This window comes from Tribolium madens, unplaced genomic scaffold (genome assembly GCF_015345945.1).
Source record: "Tribolium madens isolate multiple individuals breed KSU strain unplaced genomic scaffold, Tmad_KSU_1.1 Scaffold_97;HRSCAF=244;Tcas5.2_LG3a, whole genome shotgun sequence".
In the NCBI taxonomy this organism is placed as follows: Eukaryota; Metazoa; Arthropoda; class Insecta; order Coleoptera; family Tenebrionidae; genus Tribolium; species Tribolium madens.
In genome coordinates this window covers 15,001,092-15,016,534 of record NW_025401069.1, presented here as the reverse complement: position 1 = coordinate 15,016,534, position 15,443 = coordinate 15,001,092, and the positions used below count along the sequence as shown (strand labels likewise).

At 35.7% G+C, this 15,443-nt stretch overlaps 4 protein-coding genes across 6 annotated transcripts in view; 3 read left to right on the top strand and 1 right to left on the bottom strand.

The window, feature by feature from the left end:
• LOC123015327 overlaps nucleotides 1-1,983 on the top strand; it is a 3,845-nt gene extending 1,862 nt beyond the window's left edge. Inside the window, exon 2 of the mRNA XM_044415027.1 lies at nucleotides 671-1,983. Within this exon, the coding sequence (XP_044270962.1) occupies nucleotides 671-1,939 (1,269 nt within the window). The 3' untranslated portion in view covers nucleotides 1,940-1,983. The remainder of the gene's footprint in view (nucleotides 1-670) is intronic.
• Nucleotides 1-5,380, top strand: part of LOC123015325 (serine/threonine-protein kinase N) — an 18,723-nt gene extending 13,343 nt beyond the window's left edge. Inside the window, exons 5-13 of the mRNA XM_044415024.1 lie at nucleotides 1,990-2,495; nucleotides 2,545-2,710; nucleotides 2,765-2,953; nucleotides 3,008-3,208; nucleotides 3,266-3,445; nucleotides 3,624-4,325; nucleotides 4,373-4,480; nucleotides 4,531-4,671; nucleotides 4,722-5,380. Coding sequence (XP_044270959.1) covers nucleotides 1,990-2,495; nucleotides 2,545-2,710; nucleotides 2,765-2,953; nucleotides 3,008-3,208; nucleotides 3,266-3,445; nucleotides 3,624-4,325; nucleotides 4,373-4,480; nucleotides 4,531-4,671; nucleotides 4,722-4,865 — 2,337 coding nt within the window. The 3' untranslated portion in view covers nucleotides 4,866-5,380. The remainder of the gene's footprint in view (nucleotides 1-1,989; nucleotides 2,496-2,544; nucleotides 2,711-2,764; nucleotides 2,954-3,007; nucleotides 3,209-3,265; nucleotides 3,446-3,623; nucleotides 4,326-4,372; nucleotides 4,481-4,530; nucleotides 4,672-4,721) is intronic.
• Nucleotides 5,040-15,443, bottom strand: LOC123015328 (heat shock cognate 71 kDa protein-like). Of its 3 annotated transcripts, XM_044415029.1 has the most exons (12): nucleotides 15,175-15,443; nucleotides 12,053-12,411; nucleotides 10,195-10,284; nucleotides 9,811-10,146; nucleotides 8,559-8,846; nucleotides 7,290-7,430; nucleotides 7,004-7,240; nucleotides 6,193-6,508; nucleotides 5,991-6,116; nucleotides 5,861-5,942; nucleotides 5,636-5,816; nucleotides 5,040-5,589 (listed from the first exon to the last, which is right to left on the bottom strand). In XM_044415029.1, exons 1-8 carry the CDS (start codon nucleotides 15,386-15,388, stop codon nucleotides 6,242-6,244), a joined length of 1,932 nt encoding a protein of 643 aa, XP_044270964.1. In that variant the 5' UTR covers nucleotides 15,389-15,443; the 3' UTR covers nucleotides 5,040-5,589; nucleotides 5,636-5,816; nucleotides 5,861-5,942; nucleotides 5,991-6,116; nucleotides 6,193-6,241. The 3 variants fall into 3 exon arrangements, with proteins under 3 accessions (XP_044270964.1, XP_044270963.1, XP_044270965.1); XM_044415028.1 differs by having other exon boundaries at nucleotides 5,991-6,508; XM_044415030.1 differs by having other exon boundaries at nucleotides 5,040-5,578; nucleotides 5,991-6,508.
• Nucleotides 6,655-15,443, top strand: part of LOC123015332 (Krueppel-like factor 6) — a 159,257-nt gene continuing 150,468 nt past the window's right edge. The window contains exon 1 of the mRNA XM_044415034.1: nucleotides 6,655-6,827. The gene's annotated coding sequence lies outside the window, so the exon portion shown is untranslated. The remainder of the gene's footprint in view (nucleotides 6,828-15,443) is intronic.

Sequence of the window (15,443 nt, the reverse complement as noted above, 5' to 3'; positions counted from 1 at the left end):
TTAAATTGAAGCATTTCTTTAAGAAATTTTTAAATGTTTTTTTGCAAGTCTAGAAATCTTTTAAGCCGGTATTTCTTGACATTTTCTTAGTTTCCCCAACTATCTTTTGTAACACGATATTTTGAAAAGTCTTAATTTACATTTTTTAAATTTGAGCATATCTATTTGAGAAATGTTTAAACGGTTTTTTTTGCAAATTAGATATTGTTTAAACCGGTATTTCTAGACACTTTTTTAGTCTCCCCCACAGTCCTTTGCAACACGATGTTTTAAAAAAGTCGCGATTGACATTTTAAATGTTTTTTTTCTTAGTCTCCCCCACTGTCTTTTGCAACACGATGTTTTAAAAGTCTTGATTGACATTTTTTTAATTTAAGCATTTCTTTAAGAAATTTTTAAATGTTTTTTAAAACAAGCCTAGAAATTTTTTAATCCACTTAACACTTTCTTAGTCTCCCCAACTGTCTTTTGTAGTACGAAAAGTCTCGATTGACATTTACTAAATAAAAATGAAACTCTTAATCAAATCCGACAGGATTTGACAACATTGACTAGTTATGTTTCTAAAGCAAAACAAAGAAATAATGAATTTTTTTCGTGACATAAACCATTAAATTTGCTCTTTGTTTTCCCGAGATCGAATCGATCATCTCCATTTGAATGTCTTCAGGGTCAACGGCGTTTGGTGCGTTCCCCCAAGCAGGGAAAGAATGCAACAATTGGTAAAGATAAAGACTCTTCAACGGAATCAAAATTGAGCGATGCGTCGAAAAAACCACGAACAGTCCACATTGACGTCTACTGTACCGGAACAGAAATGGAATCTGATTCGTCTTCGACAGAATCCGAGACAGCTTCAACACCACAAACGGTATTCGAATCGGAAAAAGTCCGAATAACGCATAAACGTGCTGATGAAACTCAAATGCCATTCAATGTTCGCAAATCGCGATCAAGGAGTAAAGAAAAAGAGGTGAAACGAGTCGAAGAGTCTGATGATGATGGTGCAAGTACGGCGTACCCATCGAAATTGAGTTCTTATTCGACTATAAGGGATTTCGAGTCGAGTATTTCGAGTGTTCCTCAGTCGTGGACGCCGTATTCGATGTCCAGTTGTACGGTTCCGGATGATTATGATTCGATCGCGAACACATCCTGGAAAGATACTTTTTCCGATATTGATAGTTTGATTCATAGTCGTTCCAGTATTGCTCAAACTGAAAGTCTGGATTTTGTTCCGAGGAAATTATTTGAGAAGAATCAAAGTATAGATGAAACGCCTGAAATTTTAGCAACTCCAAGTCAGGAGAGTCTACAACCTAGTGATAGTTTCGAATATGCCAATTCAGAGGATCGTCTCAGGATCAAGAAAATGGAAGAATTTTGGAAGAATAAGACTTATTCCAGGCAGTGGAAGTCGCCACATGTGGAACGCCGCTATTTACTACAACAGAAGAAGATTAAAGAGTATTTGGAGAAGCGATTAAGTGATAGGAATTTGACGAAAGAATCGGATTCAGAGGGTAGCGACGGTTCGGAGAAGGGTTGGACTATAGTGAAGGAAAAAACCGAATTAGCGCCAAAAATCAGTGATATTTCGTGTAAATCCCCTAGTGTTTTGGCTATTCAACAAAAATTGACCATGGATCCCACTCTACGCGCCCCTTTTACTATAGTTCCCGGCATTTATACGAATCAGCGTGCTATTGCGAAAAAATTCGGTTCGATTATTCCCGTTGTGCGAAAACCTGGTCATCATATCGGTCCGGTGAAAAACCCAGATTGTCTTTGCGAGCATTGTCAAAGACATTTCGCGAGTGTGGGTCATCGAGGACGTACGCGGTCCATGGGTGATCCTCCGTCGTTTAACATTGGTTATCCACCGACCGAATCCGCGTCGAATAAAAGTGTTCCGTCTCAATTGTGTACCGATTTTTAACAACGCTTCACATTTTTAGTTGTAGTTTAGTGTTAATTTCGTGATTTCAGGCACAGGACAGTTTAAGGGCGAGCAGTATGAAGTTGGATTTGTTGCGGAAGAGTTTAGAGATGCGACGGGCGGAATTACCGCCCGATTCACCAATCGCAATGCAATTGAAAGAAGAACTGGCAAATGCTCAAACGTTTAGTCCTTTATCTGTTCACTATACGAGTTTGCAACCGTTTCGGGAAAGAACAAATGGAAATAAAATGTTGACATCGTCGTCGACGATTAATCGATGTGCGGCCGTCACAGGTACCTTGGAAGTGAGACTAATGGGATGTCAGGATTTGCTCGAGGATGTGCCAGGAAGGCCGAGAAAGGAGGCCGATGGTAGTTCCAGTCCCATGGATTTGAGGTTTTTCAAGAAAGGAGTGACGGGGAGAGGATCATCAAAGAGTTACAGTATTAAAGATGAAGTTAGTGAGGAGATAATGGCAGTGCTCAAGCTTGACAATACGACAGTTGCTCAAACCAGTTGGAAACCATGCTCACAACAAGCCTGGGATCAAAGGTTTATTTCAAACAATTATGTAAGAAAAATCACAAATTTTTGTTTTTAGATTCTCCATAGAACTAGATAAGCATCGCGAATTAGAAATTGGTATTTATTGGAGAGATTGGAGGTCTTTATGTGCCGTAAAATTCTTAAAATTGGAGGAGTTTATCGATGATGACCGCCACGGAATGGCGCTGCATTTAGAACCACAAGGTTTACTCTTCGCTGAAGTAAGCAAGCCACCATTTTGTCACCCAATCGCCATTTTGATTAATTGATTTCAGATTAAATTCCTCAATCCGATGATATCCAAACAGCCGAAATTACAAAGACAGAAACGAATATTCAAACAGGTGATGCCCCGAGCCAAACAAATGAACATTAATATTGTCACGTGGGGCCGATGGATGAAACAATCGTCACGGATTCCCAATAGGAGTAACACAATCGTGCAATCGACGGAAATGTTACCAGTAGGAAAATTTATAAATTTGTGAAATTTCGCTTCAATTTTTTCGATTTTACAGGAAGAACCGGAGGATAAACCGGAAACTCCCGGCGAGACTCCCGATCCTCAGGCTTTCGGTTTGGGTGGTCAACGTCCACTCGGTTTAGGTGTGGCAGTTTTACCGGAAACACCACCGCCAGTTCCTATCGCACCGCCACCAATTGCCAAAAAACGAATGTGTGTGACGCCGCCCCCCGTACCGCCAAGACTGGATCCTGAGGTAATTTTTGGTGTTTTCAACGAAAGTGTTTTTTTTATAGAAATTCGGGCGATTTAGGAGCACTTTACATTACAGAGTGCCGCTGCACTGAAGGAGTTTGATTTCTTAGAGGAACAGGAGATGTCTCGTTCGGGACCTCTTCTGATTCCTTCTGCACCTTCTACACCTGTAGTAGTGATTCCCGAGCAATTGGTTCCTCCTAGTCCTCAGCCCGTAATTGAGTTCCCAGACGACGAGGTACTTTTGGTTCTTTGTTTGGAAGTCATCTAACAATTTTCGTTTTTGCGACATTATAGTATTAATTCGCATGACTGGTGGTTGGTTTCTTAATTAAACATTTATTTTTGCATGCATCCCATTTAACTCGACTTTGACGTGTTTTATGTTTGAAAGTGATTTTTGTGAATTTTTGCAGCCGCCACTTGAGGTGGCGCGTCGGCCTGTGGCCCGCGAGTTGGGGTACCGTGACAGCGCTTACGAATCCCGTCGCCACTCCCAATATACCGGCATGAGTATCGACAACTTCAAACTGATCAGTGTCTTGGGTCGGGGCCACTTTGGTAAAGTCATCCTCTCGCAATACCGCAACACTGGCGAGTATTTCGCTATCAAAGCCCTCAAAAAGGGCGATATTATCGCACGCGACGAGGTCGAATCCCTCCTTTCCGAGAAACGCATCTTCGAAGTGGCCAACTCCATCCGTCACCCTTTCCTTGTCAATCTCTTTGCCTGTTTCCAGACCGAAGCTCATGTTTGTTTCGTTATGGAGTATGCAGCTGGGGGCGACCTCATGATGCACATCCATGCGGATGTGTTCAGTGAGCCGCGAGCGGTTTTTTACGCCGCTTGTGTGGTGTTAGGGTTGCAGTATTTGCACGAGAATAAGATTATTTATCGTGATTTGAAGTTGGATAATCTTCTGCTGGACACGGAGGGTTATGTGAAGATTGCCGATTTTGGGCTTTGCAAGGAAGGAATGGGATTCGGGGATAGGACAGGGACGTTTTGCGGGACACCGGAGTTTTTAGCACCGGAGGTGTTGACGGAGACGTCGTATACAAGAGCGGTGGATTGGTGGGGATTGGGGGTGTTGATTTTTGAGATGTTGGTAGGGGAGGTGAGTGAGCAATTGTGTTTTTCCGGGTTTTGCAATGACTGTTTTAGTCACCGTTCCCGGGAGATGATGAGGAGGAGGTTTTTGATTCGATTGTTAATGACGAAGTTCGTTATCCGAGGTTCCTATCGTTGGAGTCAATAGCGATCATGAGGAGAGTAAGTAGATGAGAAATGATTGGTTTATTGACAAAACGATTTTCTTGTAGTTGTTGCGCAAGATTCCAGACCGACGGTTAGGTTCCAGTGAAAGGGATGCTGAAGATGTTAAAAAACAAGCCTTCTTTAGACACATCCAATGGGACGAGTTGTTGCATCGGAGGGTTCCACCCCCGTTTGTGCCCACTGTGGTATGTCTCGTCCTTTGTTTTCATTGCGTTTGTTGATTATTTGTTTCCAGCATTCGATGGAAGATGTCAGTAATTTTGATGAGGAGTTCACCTCTGAGAAGCCGCATTTGACGCCGCCGAAAGAGCCGCGGCCCTTGACCGAACAAGACCAATACCTGTTTAGGGACTTCACGTACATAGCCGACTGGTGCTGACATTAGCTTTAGCTTATTTCATGAACAACATGCTGCTTTAATTTCAACTACATGAACAAATTAGTGTAAATAAGATCTCAGTATTGAAATCACGATTCATGCAATTATTCTGTAACATATCATTTGTCATGGTTTTTTTATGTAGTATTTTGTAATTTAGTTTCTCGACAGTTCTGATGTTCTGTATATATTTTATTCATACTCTTGTAGTAATATTACTCAAAGTGTTGCATTTTTCCCTGGAGTTGTTGCTCTTCCAGTACGTATCAAGACTGTTGCAATTCGAGAATAGCTGAATTTGGAAGTGCCTGTTTTTAAAAAAGATCACGCTCAGTGTACATAGTTACTAATCCTAGTGTAATCTATTATTTTTTGATGCTTTAAATATATACCTATAAATTATATGTAAGTTTTAATACAAACATGTATAAGCTGACTTCAGTAAATAATGTTATTTATATTCTTTACATCACTAAATATTTACGATATGAATAAAGTCGTGTTTATCTAAGCAATTTAATTTATACTTTCTCTCAATGTTACAGGAGTTCCACACAATGCGGCTTCCGTTATCGCGTCTCTATTTCTCTTTATTTCCGCTTCTAGTTTTTCCTCTTTGTTTGATTTCAGGTGTTTAGCACTCACGTCAGTCGGCGTTTGCAAACCTTCATGTAATTGGTAAAAAACGCAAGTTGAGTCACTGCTGACCAATCCTAAATAAACGCTACTTTTCTTGTTAACACAATTGGGAGTAATAACGCATTACGTACCTCCTGACATCACTTGTATCACACAATGTGAAATAACTTTGCATTTGATTAAAACCCAGTCCGTCACTTGCCGCCCTAGGGATAAAAAATGAGTCACTTTCCGATTTACTTGTCTTCGCAGTGAAGTACAGCAACTGGGCTTCGGGCTTATAACGCGCCACAACATCCCAGTATTTCCTTACTGAAAAAAGGTTAAAATGTGTCTCGCACCTACAAAAACCTAACCTTCACACAATTCTAAATAAACTTGGAGGCCGACAGTTGCGTCTTTTTTATCAACGTTCCCGAGCTTCATAAACTCTGAAATCTTAAAAAAAATTAAATTCTAATTTGGGAAAAGGAAATTCAAACTTACCATTTTTTGGTTATATTCCATTGTTTGAAACAGGGAGTGATATTACCGATCGTGTCAATTTTAACAAATGGAGAAAAATAGAAATGTGGATTGTCATTATTGCGTCTTTTTTAGTAATATTGTAAACTATGAAATATTAAAATTTTGTTAAATTTTGATTTGGGAAATAGAAATTCAAACTTTTAACAGGGAGTGATATTACCGATCGTGTCAATTTCACAAAATGGAGGGAAACAGAAATGTGGAAAAAATCAATCAACTTCGTCAATTATCGGCCCATTTCCTCTATCATTGTTACCATGCGTTGGAAATTGTCTTTGTGATGATTGTCCAGGTCCCGCGTACAATTTCATAATGATCGGTTTTAATTTAATTTCGATTTCTTCCTTCTTACGCACGTATTGCTCTTCTGTAGCACTCTGATTTTTATTCATCCACTCAATTGCCTCCTTACATGTGTTATTCAATAGTGTTTTATCGGATGTTGATAATTTCGAAGCCACAGTCGAGTCGTCGGCCTACACAAATTTTATTTTGACCAAAATTTGACTTTTTAAGTAAAAAGTAAACTAAAAACATAAAAATCACTAAAACTGGCGTATTGCTAAGTTGGTAGTGCTGTATTCGCCAGCTTGTAATCCTTCGCCGATTTTGCGCGTCATGTTTTGCGATTCTGTCAAACTCTAATTCAAAAGTTGTGAAAAATTTAGGATTTTGTTGTTTAAAGCCATTTGTGAAGTGTCAATCATCGGTTTTAGTTTGTGTTTTACAAAATATTTATCGTTTAGAGTGTATTTGAAGACCATAAGATGACGGGCTTTTCTGCATTATTCTACGGTAAGTATGTTCACATTTTCTTGTTTGATTATTAATAACAACTTAAACCTGAGCATTTTGATACTTTATTTTCACGTAAAAATTGAAATTTGACGCAGCTCTACTTTTTAGCGCGCATTGTTTTATAACATTTTTTTTACCATTTACCTACTTGATTTGACAACGCAAACACTTACCAAGTTCTTCATTTGGTAGACATAAGCCTCTAAATCATTTTTGCTCGCAATTGTTGCCCTCATTTGTTGGTCTTGTTCTTTGAATTTTTCAGCTTCAGTGACCATTTTCTCAATTTGGTCTTTCGTCAGTCGACCTTTGTCATTTTTGATGGTTATTCGATTGGTTTTACCGGTGGCGTTTTCTATTGCTGTTACGTTAAGAATACCGTTGGCATCCACGTCGAATGTCACTTCGATCTAAAATTTTTCTTAAGGATGTTTGCGCTAATCAAAGGAAAGCTCTCACTTGGGGAACACCTCGCGGAGCCGGCGGAATACCCATGAGCTCGAATTTCCCTAATAAGTTGTTATCACGTGTCATACTCCTTTCACCTTCGTACACCTGGATTGAGACCCCCGGCTGGTTGTCAGCAAAAGTAGAAAATATCTGGAAAATTGAAGGGTTTCACAATAATACATAGGTACACTGAAAAAACAGTATAACAAACATTTTCGTTGTAATACGAAAAGGTAGTTTGTGACACGAGCTACGAGTTTTACAATGCGCGTGTCTTATTGAAAAGTTGGCACATTTTTAAATTGAGTTTATTACAAAGTTACATTTTGTAACGCTGTTTTTGCTAAAACTGTCACACCAATCGCGAAATAGAAAAATAAAAAACTCGCACTTTACAAAAAGACAACACCAGCCTTCGCCCAAATACTGTTTATGTCACCCTTTTTTCAAATCACCCGCAGCGTTTATCACTGTATACCGAGGTTTTCGTTTGATTTTGTTCCATTCTTTCTTTTTGTTTTTTTGGGTTTTTTTCTTTTTTTGTATTGTTTATTCTCTTTTTTTAATGGTTCTTCAATTTCTCATTTTTTTTTATTAATTATCTTCCATATCATTTTTTCGAAAATATTATCAAAAATTATATTCTGACGCAGTATACCACTCGGGTATTGGTTTTCAGTTTCAGAATTTGTTGCAAAAAAATACAGTCTGTGTCACCTACCATCGCAAGTAAAATTAATCGGTTTGTTGATATCCGTCTCCTAAACACACAATTTAATATTTTACAACCTAAAATGTGTCGATTGATACGAAAAAATTATAAAAAATATTAGAAATTTGCAAAATTTTCAAGTAACAAAATTTTTCGTGATAAATTTAAATAGAGCAAATGGGCGGAATCGAATTTAAGTCGTGCAAATGATCTAGATTAATGGCAACTTTGTGTGTACGTAGGGTACGTAACGTAATCGTGATAAACGAGAAGTCTGAGCCGGAAAAGCATTGCAATGTACGTAAAGTATTGTGAAAATTTACGCTTGTTGCAAATTTAAAATAATATACGCAGTTAAGTCCGCCTGCGAGTACACATAACATTCGTTGCAGCATTTATTAGTGTTCCGTCTTGCGCTAATGCGGCCATTTAAATGTATCAGCTCCCTTTGTACCGTTTAGTTTATTATTAGAAGCGTCAATATTACCATAAATTGCAGTCATTTGATATTAAAGCGTCGAAATAATGGCGGATGCGCCGGTCTATTATCCGCTGCATTGCCCTACCTGTGAATGTTTTACAGGAATGGTGGTATTTCTCTGTATTAACACAGCCATAACGCCGCCGGCCGTTTCAATTCCTAAAGACAAAGGAGTCACGTCCAGGAGGAGAATATCACGGACGGCTTCTGAATTATCTCCTGACAGGATGGCCGCCTGCACGGCCGCCCCGTATGCCACAGCCTCGTCTGGATTGATTGATTTGTTCAGTTCTTTGCCTTGGAATAGGTCCTGGAGGAGTGACTGGATTTTGGGGATTCGGGTCGAACCGCCGACGAGCACGATGTCGTCTATCTGTCAAACAAAGACACATTAAATATTCCCTCAGTGGCAAAATTATGAAATAATCTAATTTAAACTGATATTTTGCTCGAACAGGTCAATTTTCTTTTTGAAAAATACACAATTCTCAACTTCATTCAAAATTTTGTATTAAAAAAAAATGGAAATCCCTAATTTTTTTTACACATTTGATGATATCACAACTGACGCATTACAAGGAAAACATTTTAGTACAGTGACGGCCAGTGAATTTCATCAGCTCTTTTTTCGTGAATTTACAAAAATTTACTGTAGTGCTTTATTGTCAAATTCTTGAGAAATTTTCTCGATAACTATTTATTGTAAAACTCTGATCTTTTTTGTATACGATAGAAAATTAATTTTTTTTTTCCAACGGTACCAAACATAAGAGGTTATCATCAATAAGTCCGGTGTTATTGGCAATAGACCGCTCCAGGTGCCAAAAATCGACCAAAATCTCGAAAAAAATTTCAACTTTAAAATTGTTACATATAACGTTTTTTACATTTCTAGAGATCTTAAAGACTCAAAAAAGTGCATAAAACGTTATTGGGTCAAGTTTAAAAAATTACGATTTTTTTGAGTTTTTGAAGGTTAGTAAATTCGTAAAAATAGTCAATAGTCGTAAAAACGTTTGAGATACGATTGTCAAAGCATAAGAGCGACATAAGCATAAAAGCATGAGCTTTTTTATCGTAAAATATCAAAACATTAAATAAAATGTTGTATCTTAATAAGTTTTAATTCTATTAGGAGCCTGTTATAGTTGTAGAGCACAAATTTTTGAAATTTTGAGAGCTACAAAGGTCGCATTTTTTATTTTGTAAATTGCGACAAAACTGAAAGTATCTCAAAAATTATAATGTTTAATCTTATAATAATGCAAATAGGAGTTACTAACCGTTATTTTAAATGTTTTTTTAGACACCTAGTATCACTATATTTTAGCCCCAACCTTGTTTTTGTTGATTTTGGCGTCCCTCAATGCTTTCTCCACCGGCTCCAGTGTCCTCCGGAAAATATCCCCATTGAGTTCTTCAAACTTTGCACGACTAATATTCGTATAAAAATCGACACCATTTGCCAGGGAGTCAATCTCGACACTGGCTTGAGTCGCCGAAGATAGCGTCCTTTTAGCACGCTCGCACGCGGTTTGAAGACGTCTCAAAGCTCTCTTATTGCTTTTCAAGTCGATTTTGTGCTTTTTCTTAAACTCTTCGGTGAAAAAATCGACCATACGACTGTCGATATCTTCTCCACCCAAGTGGGTGTCACCAGCAGTCGATTTCACCTGAAGGAAAAACACTGATAAATAAGATTTTTGCAGTGATTTACTCACTTCGAAAATTCCTTCAGCCAAGTTCAGAATCGAGACGTCGAAAGTGCCACCGCCGAAGTCAAAAATCAAAATGTTTCGCTCGGCGCCACCCTGAAAAAATACATACAAAGTGTTTTTTTTAATATTGTGAAAAATTGCAACCACATATTTTACATCGAAAAATAACACTAATTTGTCAAATAAATGATGGTCCCATAAAGCTTAGTTTAGGATATACAGAGTGATAAAGTTTTATAATACAAATTAAAATTTATTATTAAGGTTGAACTATACTGAACAAAAAAATAAACCGTTATTTAAAAATTCTGAAAAAATTATCATAACTTTTTGATGGCTTTAGCAGCAATATATATTAATTTGAAATTTTTTGCCCGTGCCGTATAAAAATAAATTTAAAAAAACCTCTATTTTTGGTCATTTTATTTTTTTATAAAAAAACTGTACTGAAGAATTTTTTGATTTATTTTTGGTGTATTGTAGGTTACCTACTTATGTTACTGTATTTTTTTCATGCAATTTAAATAATGCGTTTTTTTCATAAAAAAATAAAAACTATTGAATTTTGCAATCCGTTACAAATACTCAGTATGAGATAAAAACTCTGTGTTACTGTGTGTGTGAGGTACTTTTTTAATTCAGGAACAATATCCAATTGTAAAAAAAACAATTTGTTTGCTGTATTTCTTAAAAATTCAATTTTTCTTTTTTTCCTTTGAACGGCTTTCCGTCTGTACACAAGCGACAAATTCTTCTGGTGGTACATTTTGGAACTGGCTAGAGACGTGCCATCTACGGAACGGTAGAGTAAATAGTTTGAAAACTGTAATTTTGTACTTTTCTGTAAAAAAGTCTAAAAACTGTAAGAATTTCAAACGAAAGGAATGATAATTTTTAATAAATTATGTAATATATTTTTTGTTTGTTCTGAATCATTTTATCATAACTGTCATTGTGGCGTCACTATCTTTCTGTTTTTAGTCATCGAAATTAAAAGAAACAAAGCAAAATTAATTATTTGAAAATTGACAAAAATGCTAATACCAAGAATTTGTTTTTTCAATTTAGTTTCGCACCTTCGAATCGATAAGCTATTGTTAAATTAAATTTCTAATATTCTAATATTCTAATTGAATTTACATTTGCATAAGATAAGATGCATACTACCAATATTTTGAATCGGGAAAAAGCAATTTTGTTAAAAATTCAAATGTAATTGAAACCACTCAATAAATTTATTTTTACTTTTTACTGTATATTTTAACTTTAATTTTTATATTAGTGTTGTTTTTTTAAATTTTTTGCAATAATAAGACGTCTTGAATAAATAGGTCCCTGTATTTGTGATTTGGGGAAAATTTTATCGGGATTAGGTCCAAATAACAGGTGGTGCGTTGTATTACAATGTTTACTTCATCATCGGAGGGAGCGTTTGTTTTACCACAATTAATTTCATCCAGCATCGTCCAATTTTTGTTTAGTGACGAAAGCAGCTGCGAACCGAGTAAAGTAATATCGAATTAGTAGATTGTGGTTGGTTAAAGCGTGGAAGACGGCAAAGATACGAGCAACAATTTGGTTTTCCTCGAGAAAACGGAATCATTATTATATAATGCATCCATTTACACAACACAAGAAATCCACAATGAGTTGCTTTTGTGGCATGCTTTATGTATTATGCTTCAAAATGATACGAAAAGAATAGAGTTTGTATCGATTCGAAACGAGCAGCATTATCCCCGAACTCAGATTAGTGAAATTTAAAATTTTATTTGTTCGAGGACGATGCCAGATGGGACCGACGGCTTAACGAAAATTTAATATTTAATTAGTAGTGTTGTTTGACGAGAAATTTTTTAACCTTCTTGTCCAGGCCGTAGGCGATGGCGGCCGCCGTGGGCTCGTTGATGATCCTCAGCACATCAAGGCCTGCTATGGTCCCGGCATCCTTCGTGGCCTGCCTCTGGGAGTCGTTGAAATACGCCGGGACGGTGATAACCGCCCCCGTGACATGCGTGCCGAGATAGGTCTCCGCCGTCTCCTTCATCTTGCCGAGGACCATTGACGAGATTTCTTCCGGGAAGAAAGTCTTCGTTTCGCTCTTGTACCGGACTCGAATTTTCGGCTTCCCGTTATCGTTAATCACTTGGAAGGGCCACAATTTCATGTCGTGCTGGACGGCCGGGTCGTTGAATTTTCGTCCTATTAATCTTTTCGCATCTGACACGCAAAATGCATTAATGTTTGAATACATTAATTATGAAAGTTTTGCGGGCACAATGTCTCGATAGCGAATAATTTATTGTGCTTGTTGCGGACGGGATGGAACAGGGCTATAACGGGCCATTTTACGCACTAGAGCGGATTTTGCAACGTCTTTACAACACGGTTTTAGTTTCTCACATTGACTATGCGAGGATTTTTACTGAATTGCAGAAAATTTCATCTTACAGTATTTTCCAATTCATACACTTCTAACTCAAGACATGTTTATTTAAAAGAAAATTTGATTTACTGAATGTCTTAAAAATAATCTAAATTTAAGGTATTTTTACTTTATCTATGCATTCTTGCGAAAATTTTCAAAAAAATGCAAATTTAATTCAAATTTCGTAACTCCCAAATCATGTTCACTAAAAAAAAATTCTTCTGTAAAATTTGCGTGTTTTTACAAAATTAAAAATCATTATAAAATAGTGAATACAAATAAGTAATAACATAATTTATTAAATTATGCAAAAACTGTGCAACCAACATTACACAATATGCGTCCAGAAACGTACTACTTTACTGACTATTTTAGATTATTTTACGGACTATTTCGTTCAATTACACATGATTTCAAACAAAAATATTATTAATTTTTACAAAAATAAAAATCTATTAAAAATTAAAGTATATAAAGTATTTTTTACGTTGACTATGCACTGTAGCGAGAATTTTATTGATAAGATATACCAGGAAAAAAAATGTTTAAAAAATTCTATCTGTCAAAAAATTTTGATATTTATTTTTTGACATTTTTTATGTCTATTTAATGATACTGATGATCTTGTATATGTTTTTTTCTTATTATTTACTAAAAGTACAAAAATTTTGCCAATAAAAGCCACAAATAACATTAAACAGAGTTATAGTTTAGGATACAGCTTCCTTGTATCCTCTTCTAATAGTCTGTAGCAAAAAAACTTGGAAAATTATTTTTCCAACAGAAATAATTACCTAGAGTCAAAGTGCAAAATTTAAACTCTTATAACTTCTAAATTTTTATAGATAGAATTTTTTTAACATTTTTTCCATGTTCCTGGTAAGGTAAAAACCTTACATGGCATTTTTCTCTGGGGCGCGAGTTCTGGCGCAGCCTGTATAAATGTAATTTAAAACATGTATATTTATACAAACATCAAAATCTTGAATGTTTTGTAAAATTTCCTCTTTGCATATTTTAAAAATAATTTAAATTTAAGCTATTACGGTTTGTTTTTTGAATACGCTGCTAATAATTACGAATTCAAATGAGTTTTTTTTTTCGAAGTCAATAAAATATGTACTAGGTAAAATAATTATTTTAGATATTAGTACCATCTAAGAAATTCAAAAATCTGCAGTAATTTTGGTAATTTATAGTATTATCTCAAAACATGTTTATTTAAAAAAGTATATTTTGTAAAATCCACTGAAATGTTAAATAGTACATTATGTTATTTATTAGGAGTAAAAGCTATCGTTTATGTGGCGAAGCTGAATATTTGTTATGTCGAACTCCAAATAACACATATGTAGTATTATTTTATCCACAAAAGTATTCAAATTGAGAGTAAATAGCAACACTATAATTAGCAAGTAAATAAACAAAATAATCAGAATACTTTGAAAATAATAAAATCATAACAACGCTTATAAACAAGATTTTCGAAAGTGTTTATTAGTTTAACTAGTGCAGTTAGTAGTGCAAAATGTCCAATGCTGATGTGGATGAGCTATAATTTTCCTCTCCAGCGAAAGAGACAAGAAAGAGACAACGTTGGTAAATGTCATGGTAAAACTAAAAACGCTTAAGCGAAAAAACAAAATTTTTATTCCATGCCTGAAAGGTAAAACTTTTATTTGTGACATTTAGTCATAAAAGGGTCATTTTTGTGAGCGGATAAACATAATCTTAAATTGATTTTAATTTTAATTTAGTTTATTAATTTTTACAAAATTAAAAATCCACTAGAGTTCGAGGTTTTGTTTAGTACAGTATTAAGAATCGATTAAAACTCAATTTAATTCAAGTAGACTTCAATCCACTTCAGAATACTCACTGTTACGTTAAACGTTCGGGAATTTTTTTCGCATTTTGTAGCTATTGGTATTTAAGTTTTTAATAACTTTACGCTTATCCTCTGTAATTTAAAGTGAGTCTGGGTGAAAAATATTAATGATCGTGTTTCCGTCAGCTATTGATGGGTAATTTATATGCAATTATGCATCGATCAACCGACTCATAGTAGTAATATTAAAATATGTACATAATTAACTGTTTAACATCACTAAGTAATTACTAAATCCCCTAATAAATCTCCCGAATTTACTTTCAATTAACTCTGAAATTTAAAATGTGAATAAAAACGTAACTTAATTGGAAAGTAAAAGTGCGATAATAAGCTTCATTGAATTTTTGCCCTATATTTGAGTTTACATAAAAATAAAACAAATGCGTTGTTTGTGAACAAAGTGATTTATGCTCAAAGCGGAATTAAAGTAAAATAATTAATACTTACTAAAATCTAGTTGAAAGACCGCCATGGCCAGTCCCAACTTAAATTACAAATTTCAAGTTTAATTACTAATTAGTGTATTAGCCACAAGGAAAGTTTCCGTTTTATTAAATTAGTTCGTTATAAATCGATGGCGGGTCACTTAATTAAGTTACAACATTGTTCGAAACTAATCACTTTAGTAAATAATGCAAATGAAAAATGTTTATTCAGCACGTACCGTAGACGGTGTTTTCGGGATTCAGAGCCACTTGACCCTTTGCAGGGTCCCCGACAAGTCTTTCCACATCCGTAAAAGCGACGAAACTGGGAGTTGTGCGATTTCCTTGATCGTTTGCAATGATATTAACAGTTCCGTTCGAGAAAACACCAACACATGAATACGTCGTGCCTAAATCTATGCCGATGGGGAGAGAAACGAGTCCGGTGGCCATTTACTAAATTTAGACAAATGTGAACACGGCGAATTTTGATTATGGACTGACACTT